The sequence below is a fragment of the Petaurus breviceps genome, unplaced genomic scaffold (genome assembly GCF_028583685.1).
Source record: "Petaurus breviceps papuanus isolate PSGF00001 unplaced genomic scaffold, PetGlider_PUasm1.0 582, whole genome shotgun sequence".
In the NCBI taxonomy this organism is placed as follows: Eukaryota; Metazoa; Chordata; class Mammalia; order Diprotodontia; family Petauridae; genus Petaurus; species Petaurus breviceps.
Window position 1 is genome coordinate 1,760,671 of NW_027186390.1, and position 16,527 is coordinate 1,777,197.

Genomic DNA, 16,527 nt, shown 5'->3' on the forward strand with positions numbered 1-16,527 from the left:
AATATGTGTGTGCATATACATAAAATAAGAGATATATTCTATTTACATATGATATGATGAGTACTTGGAAAACTCCACAGAATCAGAAAAGAAAATAATAGCATGATAAATAGCTCTAATAAAACAGAAGGATTGGGCAACTAGGTGTTGCAGTGAATAGAGCACTGGTCCTAGAGTCAGGAGGACCTGAGTTCAAATCCAGCCTTAGACACAACACTTATTAGCTGTGTTACATTGGACTAGTCATTTGACCCCAATTACCCTGCCTTCTCCCCTACAAAAAAACCAAAAAAAAAAAAGGATATAACAATATCAACAAATATCAGCCTCCCTATATATAATGGTATATATAGCCAAAAATGCACATACTTTAAGCATTATTTCTGCATACATAGGGTTTACATTACATTTATTTTTACTTAAAAAGGTAGTTTATATATAGAGAGTGTATCAGGAAATTATCAAATTACTGTGATATTTAAAAAAGACCAACATAAAAAGTCAACAATAAAACTTTAAAGATAAAGAAATACTATCACCGATATAGAGAATGAATTATTGTAGAAAAAAATAAAAAAGACATTTTTTGGTGGAAGGAAAAGTTACATACAAAATGCGAATTTTTAAATGAGTAGGAATTCTGTACCTTAAAAGCATGTTGACAAAATAGGGGTAAAACTAGATACACTATAATTCCTTTCAGCTCTAAGATTCTGTGATTTATTTCAGGTTTTATGTTCAATGGAGCAAGTGGTTGACTGAAAGGAGCCCCCAGTGGTCATTAGGAATTCCAGCCCACTGGAGAGGAAAAAGGTGCCAATCACATAAAAATGTTCAAGTTCATTGTAAATTACCAGGTGCTAACTTTATAGTTACACCATGCTTTTTTTCTATGGAAATTCTCTAGTCCTTCTGCAAGGTGACGGACAAAAGAGTATATCTGAATTCAGCTGAATCCTTCTCTTAATCATGCTTCAGAACCTCTGAAGTTCAATAGTTGTCTAATTCTATAGAAAGGAACATCATTCTCTAAAACTTCCTACTAAAATCAGTGATTTTATGTGCAAACATTTGAAAGAATTATTTGTATAAAACACTGGCCCTTTTGAAGAGAAATGTTTTGTGTGTGAGTTTTTATAGCACTACAGGTTGACTTTTTATCAAAGTCTAATCCTGAAATGCCAAATTAATCAAGAGAAATTTGTTTTAGAGACTATAGTTAAGATTTCAGTTGTGCTAGTGGGACCCAGTGTCTATCATAATAAAGGGAAGCTATACAATGATTTTAGACTCAAGTATCTTCTTGAGGATTTCTGATTTCTTGGGATCATGTCTTAGATTCATTTAATATGTGAGCTTTAGGGTTCACTTATCATTACAAGGACCAGGTTAAAATCTGAAGAAGGAAAAATTTAAAAACCTAAGGTGATATGAAATCTTCATTTAATATAAACTCCAAAATTTTACCTATTTCTAAGACAGATGTAAAAAATAGTGCTGATAACTCAAATGATTGTGACTACACAGACTCAAATTTTTAGTCTTTTTTGGGTTTGATGGTATGAATCCAACTAGAAAATCTATTGCATACCTAGCAGGCCTCAACCAGCTAGCCATGTGGCTGCAGGAATTATATATTAGAAACTTACTATCTTTTATAGAATACCAAACAAGAAATCTTTTCACTAAAAATACTACCCTTGAGGGGGTGGAGCCAAGATAGCTGGGTAGAAGCAGGAAAACTCGTGAGATCCCCCCATAACCACCTCAAATACCTACGAAATATGACTCTAAATAAATTTTAGAGCTACAGAACACACAAAGTGACAGAGAAACAAATCTCCTGCTGGACTCAGCCTGGCAGGCAGATAGAAAGGGTTCATCATAGCATGCTGGGAGCCTAGCCCAGCCCCATGTGAGCCGACAGTTTTAGCCCCAGGGTGGCCCTGATCAGAGGGTACAGCAGACTTCAGGAGAGTGGATCACTAGCAGCAGTGGTATTTTCCAGAATTATCAACCCATAAATTCCAAAGAAAAAGTGAGAGGTCAGTGTAGAACTCTGTTGGAACTGGGGGGGGGGGGTGTCAGAGGAGCAGGTATGGTCCCTTCACCTGGAGCTAGAAGTGGAGAAGGTGCAGCGGCCGTGCAGCAGCCATGCAGCTGCCTCCATGTGGCTGCTTCAGAGCTCCTGGCCTGCAGATTTTAGGGGGGCAAAGCGAACATTCACACAGTAATCACTCTTGCTTTAACCTGCCTGGATCTGAAACGCGGTCTTGGGTAGTGGTCCTGAGGTGTGTGACCAGTGAGCCAGAGTTTGTGGGGGCTGCAGAGATGGTGCCCTCCATCTCCATAATAGCTCTGGCAGCTGGAAACCCCCCAGCAATTTGGGACAAAACTCTCCCCTCTGGAAGTAGAGTTCTATTGTGGCAAAGAGCTCAAAAGTCAAGTAATTGAGTTGCAACATGAATAAGCAAAGGAAGCAAAGAAAGCACAGAAATTCAACTTTAGATTCCTTTTCTGGGGACAAAAAGGATCAAAGCATGGAATAGGAGGAAGACAACGAAGTCAAAACTCATGCACCAAAAGCTTTCAAGAAAAATACAAACTGCTTACAGGCCATGGAGGAGCTCAAGAAGGATTTTTAAAATCAAGTAAGAGAAGTGGAGGAAAAATTGGGAAGAGAAATGAGAATGATGCAAGAAAATCGTGAAAAGAGAGTCAACAACCCGACTGAAGAAAACAACAAACTAAAAAATAGATTAACTCAAATGGCAAAAGAGGTTCAAAAAGCCAATGAGGAGAAGAATGCTTTAAAAAGCTGAATTTCCCAGAAGGAAAAAGAATTTCAAAAGATCCCTGAAGAGAATCATTCCTTCAGAATTAGATTGGTGCAAATGGAAGCCAGTGACTATGAGAAATTAAGATGCTATTAAACAGATACAAACAAATGAAAAAATAGATGGCAATATGAAATATTTTGTTGGGAAAACCACTGACCTGGAAAATAGATCCAGGAGAGATAATTTAAAAATTATTGGACTACATGAAAGCCATGATCAAAAAAGAACGTAGAAATCATCCTTAAAGAAATTCTCAAGGAAAATTGCCCTGATATTTTAGAACCAGAGGGCAAAATAGAAATTGAAAGAATTCATTGATCAGTTCTTGAAAAAGATCTCCAAAAGAAAACTCCTAGGACTATTATAGCAAGGTTCCAGAGTTACCAGATCAAGGAGAATATATTATAAGCAGCCAAGAAGCAACAATTTGAATATTGTGGAAACACAATCAGGATAACATAGGATCTAGCCGATTCTACATTAAGGGATAGAAGGGCTTTGAATATGATATTCCAGAGGTCAAAGGAGTTGGGATTAAAACCAAGAATCACCTACCCCACAAAACTGAATATAATGTTTCAGGAGGAAATATGGTCATTCAATGAAATAGAGGACTTTCAAGCATTCTTGATGAAAAAAAATAATTGAATAGAAAATTGGACATTTAAATACAAGAAGGAAGAAACGCATGAGAAGGTAAACAGGAAAAAGAAATCAGAAGGAACTTATCAAATTTGAACTATTTACATACCTACAGGGAAAAAACGATAATTGTAACTTATGAAACTTTTCTCTGTTTGAGGATAGTTGAAGGGAATATAAATGTGTATATATATATATATGTATATATATATTTATATGTCTTCATAGGAGCATATTTGTGCATATGAATGCATATGTGAGTGCATGTATATGTGTACAGGTATACATAGACAGAGGGCACAGGATCAATTGAATAGGAATGATGATATTTAAAAGGTGAAATTGAGAGGTGAGAGAGGAATATAATGAGAGGAGATGGGGAGAGACAGAATGGGTTAAATTATCTCATATAGAAGAGGCAAGGGATAACTGTTACAATGAAGGGGAAGAAAAGAAAGGTATAAGAGAATGGGTCAAGTTTACTCTCATTGAATTTGACTTAGGGAGGAAATGACATACACACTAAATTGGGTATCTTACCCTACAGGAAAGTATAGGGGAAGGTGATGAGAGTGGGATGATGGAGGGGACGGAAGTTTGGGGGGGAGGGTAATTAGAAGCACCCTTTTGAAAAGGGATAGGGTCAAAGTAGAAAATAGAACAAATGGGGGTGGAATAGGATGGAGGGAAATATCCATGATGGAAATGTTTTGCATTTATATGCATGCACAACCTATATTGAATTGCTTATCTACCCAGTAAATGTGTGTGATGAAGGAGGAAGGTAAAGAATATGGAATTCAAAGTTGTAAAATCAAATGTTTAAAAATTGTTATTGTTATTATTGTTATTTACATGCAACTGGGAAATAATATAAATAGGCACTGGGGTATGGAGATGCATCTTGCCCTACCGGAAAGTCGGAGGGGGAATAGAGGAGGAAACAGGAGAGAGCAGATTGGGGGATGGTGTATACAGTGTCATTGCTCTTTCGGTGTGGTGGTTAGGGGAAAGACAGGGAGAAAATTTGTAACTCAAAATCTTGTGGCATTAAATGGCTTAAACTAAAAATAAATATATAATTTAGTTAAAAAAAATATAGCCCTCAAAATATCCTCTGGAATTTAATCATAGAAAAAACCGTGGCCTACAATTGTCCAGATATAATACTGATTCATAAAAATTTTTGACAGTATTTTAGTAGGTATGATAACAACATATCAAATGTTTTTAAAATCACCAAGTTCTGTAAAATAAAAAAAGTTTTCTAAATATTGATGTCATGATGAAGACTTCAAAACTGTATTGCAATGGGATGAGGGATATAGGATCCCTATCATCCTGCATGCTATAGTAGTTGTTACCCAGATTCTTTTTGTCAGTCTACAGAAGATGAATTTATATCCCAGTACTTTAATTTTCTCACAAAAGGACCCATTTCACCTATCTGTGCAATAGTCTGCTTTTAAATAGTAAAGAATAATAGCAGAATAGTGACCTTTCGTAGGAAAACTAAATGAGAATATATTTTTTTAATCAAATGCTTTATTAACTTCTAGTTTATATCATTCATTTCCACAAGATTTTGAGTTACAAATTTTCTCCCCAATTTCCCCCTACCCCCCACACCAAAAATAGCAATCCCACTGGATATCCCCTCCTCCAAACTGCTTTCTCCCAAATCTTCTCCCATACCCCTCAACTATCCAGTAGGGCACAGTGGAGCTCTATACCCTAGGGCCTGTATATGTTATTTCCCATTTACATGTAAAATAATATTGATAATAGTATATATATGCTATATATATATATATAATGTATGTGTGTGTATTAAACATTTTGATTTTAAAACTTTGAATTCCAGCTTCATTTCCTTCCTCTCTTTTCACCCACCCTTACTGGGAAGATAAGCAATGCAAACAGGTTGTACATTTGTAGCTATGTAAAACATTTCCATAGTAGATGTATTGTAAATGACTGACTGTATTTTTCTTCATCTTATCCCACCTTCCACTTGTTCCATTCTCTGCTTTGATCCTGTTCTTTTTCAAAGGTGGGTGCTTCCAACTTCCCTCCTCCTCTAGCCTGAACTCCCTTCCATCATCCCCTCTTTCATCTCCTTCCTCCCTACTCTTCCTGTAGGTGAGATACCAAATTTAGTGTGTATGTCATTCCCTCCCTAAGCCAAATTCAATGAGAATAAGGTCGACCCTTTCCCCTTTGCCTTCCTATTCTTCCCCTCCATTGTAACCATTTTCCCTTACCTCTTCTATATGATATGTTTTACCCCAATCTGTCTTTCCCTATCTCCTCTCATTATATTCCTCTCTCAACTCAATTTCACCTTTTAAGTATCATCCCTTCCCATTAAGCTGGTCCTGTGCCCTCTATCTATGTATACCTGTACACACACACACACACACACACACACACATATATATGTATATATATATATATACGTATATATATACACATTCATATACCCACCTATATAGACACATATATGTATGTGTATATATATATATATATATATATGTGTGTGTGTGTGTGTGCTTACACATTTCTATTCCCTTCAATTATTCTCATACTGAGGAAGCTTTCATAAGTTACAATTATTATTTTTCCATGTAGGAATGTAAATAGTTCAACTTTGATAAGCTCCTTATGATTTCTTTTCCCTGTTTACCTTCTCATGATTCTCTTGCTTCTTGTATCTGAATGTCAAATTTTCTATTAAATTCTGTTTTTTTCATCAAGAATGCTTGAAAGTCCTCTTTTTCATTGAATGACCATATTTCCCCCTGAAACATGATACTCAGTTTTGCTGGGCAGGTGATTCTTGGTTTTAATCCCAATTCCTTTGACCTCCAGAATATCATATTCCAAGCCCTTCTATCCCTCAGTGTAGAAGCTGCCAGATCCTGAGTTATCCTGATTGTGTTTCCACAATATTCAAATTGCTTCTTTCTGGCTGCTTGTAATATTTTCTCCTTGATCTGGTAATTCCAGAACCTGGCTACAATAGTCCTAGGAATTTTCTTTTTGGGATCTCTTTCAGGGGGTGATTGGTGGATTCTTTCAATCTCTATTTTGCCCTCTGGTTCTAAAACATCGATGCAATTTTCCTTGAGAATTTCTTGAAGGATGATTTCTAGGTTCTTTTCTGATCATGGCTTTCAGGTAGTGCAATAATTTTTAAATTATCTCTCCTGGATCCATTTTCCAGGTCAGTGGTTTTTCCAATGATATATTTCAAATTAACTTCTATTTTTTCATTTGTTTGGATCTGTTTAATAGTATCTTGATTTCTCATAAAGTCATAAGCTTCCATTTGCTCCAATATAATTCTGAAGGAATGAGTCTCTTCAGTGAGCTTGAGATTCTTTTTTCCATCTGGCAAATTTGGCTTTTTAAAGCATTCTTCTCCTCATTGCCTTTTTGAGCCTCTTTTGTTAGTTGAGTTAGTCTATTTTTTAAGGTGTTATTTCTCCATTCAGGTTTTTGACTCTCATTTCATAATTTTTTTGCATCATTTTCATTTCTCTTCCCATTTTTTCCTCCACTTCTCTTATTTGGTTTTCAAAATCCTTTTTATGTTCCTCTATGGCCTGTAACCAGCTCGCTTTTTTCTTAGAAGCCTTTGGTGTAAGATTTCTCACTTCACTGTCTTCCTCCTGTTCCTTGCTTTGATCCTTTTTCTCCACAAAATAGGAGTCTAATGTTGGATTTCTCTGCTTTGCTTCCCTCATTTACTCATGTTACCCCTCAATTACTTGACTTTTGGCCTTCTTGCCACAGTAGGACTCTTCTAAGAGACAGAAGAGCTTCATCCAAAATGCTGGGGTTTTCTCACCTGCTGAAAGTAATAGTTGGGTGCCTTCTCTGAAGCCTCCACACTCTCTGGCAAGCTGGTCATACACCCCAGGATCTCCACCCTAGACAGCAATCCAGATCCAATTAGGTTAAAGCAAGAACGATTACCCCCTCAGACAGATTGCTTGGTCCCCTTAAAGTCTGCAGGCCAGAAGCTGAAGGTGCCACATGTGGGCAGCTGCAGGACCAGACTCCTCAGCTCCTTCTCGCCCTGGGGGCAAAAGCCAACACACTCCCAACTCCCGGATTCCAAAGTCCATGCTGCCCTGACCTCTCACTTTATCCTTGGCATCTATGGGTTTATAATTCTGGAAACTTGCCACAGCTGTTGCTGATCTGAAGTCCCTCCAGCCAAAGGCTGCTCAGGCCTGCCCTGGGGCTAAAACCTCCACCTCGAATGGGGCTGGGGTCAGCTCCCAGACCCCTGTGCTGACTGCTTGCTGCTGGCCCGCCTGGTTGTCCTCAGCAGGAGGTTAGCTTCTCTGTGTCATTTTTTGGGTTCTGTAGCTCCAAAGTTTGTTCAAAGTCATCTTTTACATGAATTGGAGGAGGTGAGAACCAGAGCCACCATGGAAGTCCTGTTTCTACTCTGCCATCTTGAGTCTGCCCCAGAATACATTTTTAAAGCAATTTCAAAGATGCTTTCAGCAAGTCTACAAAAGATGAATTTATATACCCATACTCTTATTAAATTGTCAAAAAGTTACTTTATTCATCTTTTCAACAGTCACATTAATTATTATATATGTGCACACACACATATATATTTAAATTTATGTATATACATGGGTACATTTACATACATTCGTGCATACATACATACATATGAATAACAGGATAATGACTTGTCCCAATGTAATTTTGTTCAGGAATTCACTGAATTAGATGAGAAAAAAATGATGAAGGTGATTCCTGTACTTACATACCTTTTAAATATCTGATATAAAATGTCATATATACAATAAAATAATTATGTATATCATAGTTAATGGGAAAGCAGACTAGAATATTCATAAAAGCATTTTATGAATATTTAGAATTTATATAGTACTTGAAGGTTTGCAAAATACTTAATAGAGATTATCTCATTTAATATAACAATCCTATGCTCTTATTTTCCTTATTATACTGATGAGGAAACTGAGGTAAATAGAAATTAGGTGACTTTGTATTATTAGTAAATGTCTGAGCCTTGATTTGAATTCAGGTTCTCCTGATTCTAGGTCCAGTGCTTTATCTTCTGTGCCTCCTGATTGCCTAAAAAAAAAGATGGCTAACTCCTGCTGTTTTTGATCATTCCATCATGTTCTGTTTCATTATTTGAGAAATTGCAACTGATATATGATTAATGTGAAATGAATTTTTCTATCTATCTATCTGTCTAACTATCTACCTATCTATCTATCCATCCATCTGTCTGTCTGTCTGTCTACCTGTTATTTCTGTATCTCAATTTACTAACAATAGAATCCTGCTTATCAGGGAAGAATAAATGATTAGAATGCTAGGCATGCCATTCTAGAAATCTTTTAAAATCCTTCTTATGCTGTCTTTGATTTACAAAAAACTGATGACATGACAGAAAATTGAGAGATGTAATTTTGAGGTTTTGTGAATCATAATTCCCAGTATAAATAAGTGATTGATTATTAATTGTTTAGAATTAAGTTTTATATAGCTATAATTGTGAACCATATTACAGAGGGAATATTTGACAACAATCTTTTTTTTTAAGTTCTGGTGCAGATGGATGAGAAACTTCTCTATGATGAATTAATGAAGCTTCTAGATGAAGAAGATAACAAAGATGATCCCCAAGGTACATACCCACTTGTTTGCAGCATATTTTATCGTGTGAGAAAAATTGAGCTGTATGATTTTACTCAATTATCTGTACTTGTTGCAGAAACATCCACTGATGACATATTTTAGCTATTCCAGTAACATCTTTAAATCTCATTTTCTTTCCATTTTAAAAGCAAAATCATTCAAATATTTCATATCAGAATTGAAGATTAAAGAAGAAAAATGTGAATCATTATTTAATCATTATTGAACAAGTTTCCATAACTGACTAAAATTCTGTACTCGTTAGTGCAAAACACAGACACTTAAACAGTTGGAACTTGAGAAGTAATGTAGTTAAACTCATACATAAATAGGATTTTCCCCTACATCATATTTGTCACTGATTAATTCAACTTCTTTCTTAGGGCCATCAATGATCTGGAACTTTTTGAATCAGTCCTTGGTGTAATTAGACATTTCCAAGTGTTAGGAATGTTAGTAATGTCCTTCCTAAGATATGGTGCCCAGAACTGAACTTACTACACCTTAAATATATATGATTGTGGCAGAATACAATCTGCCTCCCTCTTAATGCAGCCTAAGATTCTACTGGATTGCTTAGCTGTGGTATTAGTTATTTTGCTAATTCTCCATCTTTCCTTCAAAAGAATTGCTGCCTTTCAATGCCTACCCCATTTTGTATTTGTGAAATTGACCTTTTGAACCTAGTACAAGATATTCATCCCCATTACACTTCATTTCTAGAACACTTCAATGTTCTAGTCTGTTCTGTAGTAGATTCACTTGGTTTCTAGAAACTCATATAAAAAGTGAGCTATGCATCTTTGTTTCATATATGAATTTCATAAGCATTCTGACTACCGCTTTATCTAAGACATTGATAAGCATGTGCAGCAGCACAGAATCCAGCTCAGATCCCTTGGGTGTCTGTTCAGAGAACTCTGTCCATATTGACATTGAACCACTAATGTCTTCACTTTTGTTCTGGTCATTCAACCACTTTCAAATCCATTTAAAATATTATGTGGAATTCAGTAACTTGTGAAATGGAATATTAATTCTGTTAATATGGTGTATTTATAAGGGAACAGATCTAACAAAGTATAACAATTAGGCTATGACAGTGCCTCAGAGTTGGATTTTCTTTTTTATTGTTTTCATACCTTTTTAAAGTCATTTTTTAATCTGTTACATTTATATAAGAAATATTGATGGGCACTTCAGAAAAAGTTTTATTAAGCAGGATGTGTACTTTGCTAAGCAGTAAGGATACAAAAAAGCATGGTCACTTCCCTAAAACAGTTCACATTCTAATGAGGGAGACAACATGTAAATGACTATTAACACAAATGATATTTACCCTGTAAATGGGACACAATCACAAAGGAAAAGGCATCTTGCAGAAGGAGGAAGTTAAGTAGAGTCTTGAAGGAAACCACAGTTGGTGGTGAAGGAGATTTGAGAGATGACAGACAGCCAGCGAGAAAAAAATGCAACTGGGATATGCCCTCTTTGAGGAACAGCAAAAAACCAGTATTGCTGGAGTGGAGAGTTTGTGGAGGGGAATAAAGTTTAGGAAAACAAAGACAAGTAGCTAGGTTGTAAAATGATTCAAAAACAAGAAAGAGGATTTTATATTTGTTCTGGAACCATTGGAGATTATTGAGTAGGGGAGGTAACATGGAAGATCACCTTGGTACCTGAGTAGGTACCAGGAAGACTAGGAAGATCACTTTGATAGCTAAGTAGAAGATAGACTGGAGTGGGGAGAAACAAGAAGCAGGGAGACCAATCAAAAAGCTGCTCTAAGAGTCCAGGCATGAGGTGTTGAGGAACTGCATCAGAGCGGAGACTAAGTGGAGAAAAGGGGGTATATATAAGAGACATTGTGAAGCTAAAATGATAAGACATGATATCAGATTGTAGATATACAGTCAGTAGGAGAGGCAAGTCAAGGATGAGACCTACATTTTGAACATGGGGTGATTTGGAGGATGGTGGTACCCTTGAGAGTAAAAGGGAAGTTTTGAAGAGGTGAGGTTTTCCCATATGTAAAATGAGGGACATGGGCTAGATAAGCTAAAGATCTTCCAGTCTGAGCTTTTTTTTTTTTATAAGGGAGGCAGGATCATGTAATGGAAGGGATAGTACTGGCCTGGAATACAGAAGATCTGGGTTATAATCCCCTTTTAACAGAGACCTCAGTTTCCTCATTATTAAATTGTGAAGATGGACTAGGATCATTTTTTTGAGGGGAAACAAATGTCACCATGTTAAGTAAGGTGCACTGAAATTCTAGCATTAAAAGCATGAGCAACATACCCAAGAAATTCCATCTTTTCATTTTTCATTTTCTAGTTTCTCTTAGAAAATGGGACAAAGGATTGTTTCATATTTACTGTGTACACTTGGATAGATGAATAGATACTTTTTTGTAGATGGTGCTGTTTGTAAATGATCGAGAAAGAGCAGTCTTGTCCAAGGTAAAGCAAACACATCATTTATATAAACACAGACATTTCTATGCAAATAAATGAGGCAGCCAAAATAAAGTGCTGCTGTACAGGGGATAGTCTGGTAGCTGTCAGGTCTTAGTGATTCTAATATGGGAAAATGGGCCAAAGAAGCTCCATCTTCTACTTTTCCTATTTATCTCTCAAGCTGGTTTCAGCAACATAGCAGGTAAATGGGGAGCTATTCTGGTAAACAGCATGCAATATTAAAGGGGAAAAACATTGAATTCACACTTTAAGCTACCTCTGGTAAACAAGAATGAGTTTTTAATGCTTGCTTGTACTTTGCTTAGTTTTCAGGCTTTTCCAAGATTAATAGGGTTGACTCTCCCTCTCCCTCCTACTCCTCCTTTTCAGCTAACCTTGCTAAACCCTTTTATTTTTCAAGATAAACCTTTTTAGCTAAAAACTTACTCTGGAGATAGTTCTAGTTTCAAGTGCACATTGAATTGTAAAGCCATTTGCTGAATTATTGATTATAGGAAATTGAACTTGGGTCATTTGAAGATAACAGAGGGCGTATGTTGACTTTTGTTGTTTCCTAACCCATTTGAAAGCTCATGGAGGTAAATGGATAATCATGTGGACTTCTTTTTTTTCAATAGCTGGTGTCATGAAGGAAGATATTCTGATCTCTGAAAGGCCTGAGAGCACTAGTCAGAACTGTGAGTTGCACAAAGATGATGAAAATGGAATGATTCCTCATTATATTGAGCAGTTTGAAAGGGATGCTCAGGCAAATATAATTCTTCTTGGCAGATCTTCAATGGAGCAGGTCAGCATTAAAAACCATAACATGATTTCATTTTTGAGGGCCTCATAACATGTTGACTTGTCAAACCTATAAACTGTCTATTGATTTTACTAGCAAGCAATGCCTCTTTCCAAGAAACACAAGCTTCACAATTTCACTGGGATTCCCTTTTCCATATTTCTATGGACTATGTTCTTAAGAGAATGAATCCAAATCACTTTATCTATACCTTTATCTAAGAATTAAAATAAATCAGCATCAATGCTTAGCCCTACCAGATTCATTTTTTACATCATCTGGTTTGATTTTGTGTTAGAACGCTATTATGCAAAAACATTATGAAATATCTGTGGCAAAACCTGAAACCAGTCTAACTTGCTTGGATGGAATTATGAAACACAAGAGTATTTGGACTTATTTGCATGAATTACAATATTCTAGTTTATATAAAGTTGTCATTTAGGGGATTACCTTGCCAAATGCAACTTCTTGAGTTCTTGGTGCACATGAGTCCCTTTGGCCACAGAGACTGTTCTTGACTTCTAAGACAGCTTTTCTCCATTTGCTGTTCCTGAGAATTGTTGGTTTATGTCTAATGTAATATTCTAAGATAATACATTTCCATATAGAAGAAAGAAAGCATCTGCTTAATTTGTTTTCCAAGGGCTTCAAAGAATATGGCTATATGGGGTTCATAAATGTAAGAAGTACAGGGTCACCTCAGTAATAGGAATATTTGTTTTTAATGCCTTCCCCTTTCAGATTATCTTCATCTACTCTGTCTATATCTTCTGCATACCTAGTTATTTATATGTTGTCTCTCTCCTTAAAATGTATTCTCCACTAGGGAAGGGGCTGCCTTTTTTAGAATTCCAAGTACTTAACACAGTTACTAGAATATAGAACATCTTAAAAGATGTTTGTTGACTGACTGACATAATTAATACCATAACTTATCCAATGCTAGCTAAGGAGAGAAAACAACCATAGAGTCATAGAATGTCATCATTGAAGATTGGCTGTCTAGCTTACTCATTTTGTGATGAGGGAACCAAGGCCCAGAGAATAAAAAGTGATTTCTTCAAAATTTTACCAATAATAACTGGCAGAATATCTTGGTCTTCTAACTTCTTATTCATTGTTCTTTTTGCTACTTTATTAATCTCAAAATTTCATATTTTTATAGTAGCTTAAATTTTAAAGAACTTTTTCCCTTACCCTTCTCATTTAATCATAATGATCTTTAGAAATAGACAAGGAGTTAATTACTGCTTCCATCTTACAGATAGGGAAAGTATGATTCAGCAAGGGGAAGGGATGTGTCCAATGTTACACATAGCTAATAAGTTACAGAGTTTGAACTCAAACCCAAATTTCTCAATTCTTTCCCCATACTATTCTTGCATTGTTCAGGAATTAAGAGGGACTCAAGACTGGTTTTTTTTACACCATAATTCTACCCTGTAGTTTTGCTTTTTCCATTCTTCCTTGTCCATAAGTACTTTATCTACTCTCATTAAAACAAAGACTTTTCTTATGCATTTTTAGAATATTTTCAGAATGAATGATGAATATAGGGAATGAGGAAGTTTTTTTTTTAAATAGAATTGTTTTTAAACACATTTTATGTTCCCACCTTTTTTGGGGAAAATTAATTTTACTTAAAATGTTATTTACTTCAGATTTAGGTGAAAGGAACGGGGTAATTAGTACAAGGTGAGGAAGGGAGAGCATATATCATAATAGTAAAGAAGAAAATTTCTTTCTTTGTTCTATTTGACTTTTCTGACACAGAAATTTCCTTTACTTTGACTCCTTCAACTAAATGTCCTGAACAAGAAAAAAACAAACTAGTCTTCATCATTCAGAAGGTCACAGACACAGGGAGATAGATTAGGTCTCTCTTCCCAACCATCATCTCATACTAGTTACTTTCCCTCCTTGACCTGACAGAAGCCATGCTCTGAAGACTTTGGCCTTTCATTTCCATAACTCCTACCTTGGGGTACTGGTGGTCTGATTGTGAATACTAAGCAGGGTTCATTATTTTTGAATGGCCCCTTACTTTATTCTCTAGCCATCTACTTACCAGATGCTCTCTGTCTTCCCTCTCCATCCTCTACCTCAAAGAGTTTTCCAGTTTTGGAACCACCATCTAATAAATGCTTCTGTTACTCCTAGAAAGGGCAGTGCCTCATTCTTCTCTCCTCTGATTCCATCCTCATTCCTGGCCACTATTCTTTCCTAAGTAGTTTACCTCTATTAGAATATAAACTCTTCCATCTTAGGGATTATCTTGACTTCTGTGTTTCCCTGGTGCTTAGCAGTGTGTGTGGCATATAAGTGTTTTAAATGCATTATCATTAACAACAACAACAACAACTTGTATTTAGAGAGTGTTTAGAGAGTGTCAAATCTCTGAATGAGAGGTGGTAATGTCTAATATTTGATATATCCATCCAGGAGTAAGAAGTATTGAATTCTAATTTGGTCATAAACTCCTTTTTCTCTGGAACTACTCAGCTACCAGGAACTAGGAACTGGGAACTGCGATTTGTCTTCTGCTTCTATTGTGATGGTGAACATCACTTTTAAATCTAGAAATAAAAACTTTTAAATGTGAAATATAAAACATATGGAGACACCTCTACAATTTGGGTAGAAACTCCATGGAGAAGTTATAGCAAATGCAGGACAAAAATCATACTGGGGAGGAAGCATGGAATAGACATGTTCTGTGTTACCAGATGAGCACCTAAGGAACAAAATCATTTGTTCATAAGAGCTATAGCTATTATAGGCTGAATAGGTCTTTATTCCATGGTGTAGCAGTGGTAGTTTGACGGCTTTCTCCCACTGTCCTTAATAGCTACCATTGCCAAGATCTGTCAGGATGGAAATTCTCTCACCTAACTCCTCCTCCCACCCCACTAACGTCCTCCATCATTGGTAAGGTTCAAATCAATCACTCTTCCGGTGTGACTGCTTATAGGCAAACTGCACTTTACTCCCTCCCCCACTAGCCAAGAAAGACCCAATGGCTCTAGCAATCATATATCAAAGTCTGGAGTTGACAGTTACTGTTGCAGTGGTAAAGGTACAGAAGATGGTCCCTGAGCTCATTGCTGGCAGGGTCTGTTTCATTGTCTTTGAAATCCCATTGCCTACTACAGTATCTGGTACATAGTAGGTACTTAATAAATGCTTAATGATTGGTTGACTGAATGGTGTGGTAATAATATAATGGAGCAAAACTGTACTAGATGAGCCAAATGAGCCAACTATTCTAACTTGGGGTTAGAATAGAGCAGGAGATCCATTTTTAACTGATGTTAAAGGCCCAATTTTTAAAGCAAATTGAAATATTGAGTGGATCAGGCAGTTATGACTAAATATACACAGCTACTTTCAAAATACATTTGTTTACCTTCTCTATCTTGCAACAACGTTGGGAAACTTGTGTGAAAGATGTTAGGAAATGAGTTAGGTTTGAGAATTTACCAATGGAATAAAACAAGTCAATTAAGTGCAGAATGTTTAGAAGTTTAGTCATAAAGAGAAATATCAAGGACACAATGAAGTATTGTTTTCCAAATAAATATTGAATTTGAAATAAAATAATTTCATTTTTTCTTTCCAGCTACCAGAAGGAAATGTTTTCCTTGACTTTTCCTAATATTTACTGTAAGCTATATGCCTGTTCCTAATCAGTTGCAGATAACTATGTTTTCCTCTGAATTTTAATTGTAAACAATCCATCCATTTACTTTATTCAATTAGGAAGCTGAACTTTAAACTGAATTATTTTTTGAATGATACGTGTGTATGGTATACTATAAGAGGCCAATGTGAAATTATTTTTAATTTTTGTCTAGTTTGCAAAAGAATGTTGGGTTTATGGGAGTGATGGAGTAAACACCAGTCTAACCTTTGGGGAACTCGAGGAGGCATTATATAAAGTTACTTTTAGCATTCATTGGCAACTTGCCCTATTTTGCTAAATTCTTTAAATCTACCCCATATTTGGCAACACATGATTTAAAATGTAGTAATATGTTAGACTCTGAGTCAAACTTGAAATCTGATTCTTGAATGA

General features: G+C 36.0%; 1 protein-coding gene across 1 annotated transcript in view; it reads left to right on the forward strand.

Moving 5' to 3' along the window:
• Positions 1–16,527, forward strand: part of LOC138173472 (orofacial cleft 1 candidate gene 1 protein homolog) — a 117,585-nt gene that overhangs the window by 54,311 nt on the left and 46,747 nt on the right. The window contains exons 5-6 of the mRNA XM_069103475.1: positions 9,091–9,174; positions 12,283–12,452. Of these exons, the coding sequence (XP_068959576.1) occupies positions 9,091–9,174; positions 12,283–12,452 (254 nt within the window). The remainder of the gene's footprint in view (positions 1–9,090; positions 9,175–12,282; positions 12,453–16,527) is intronic.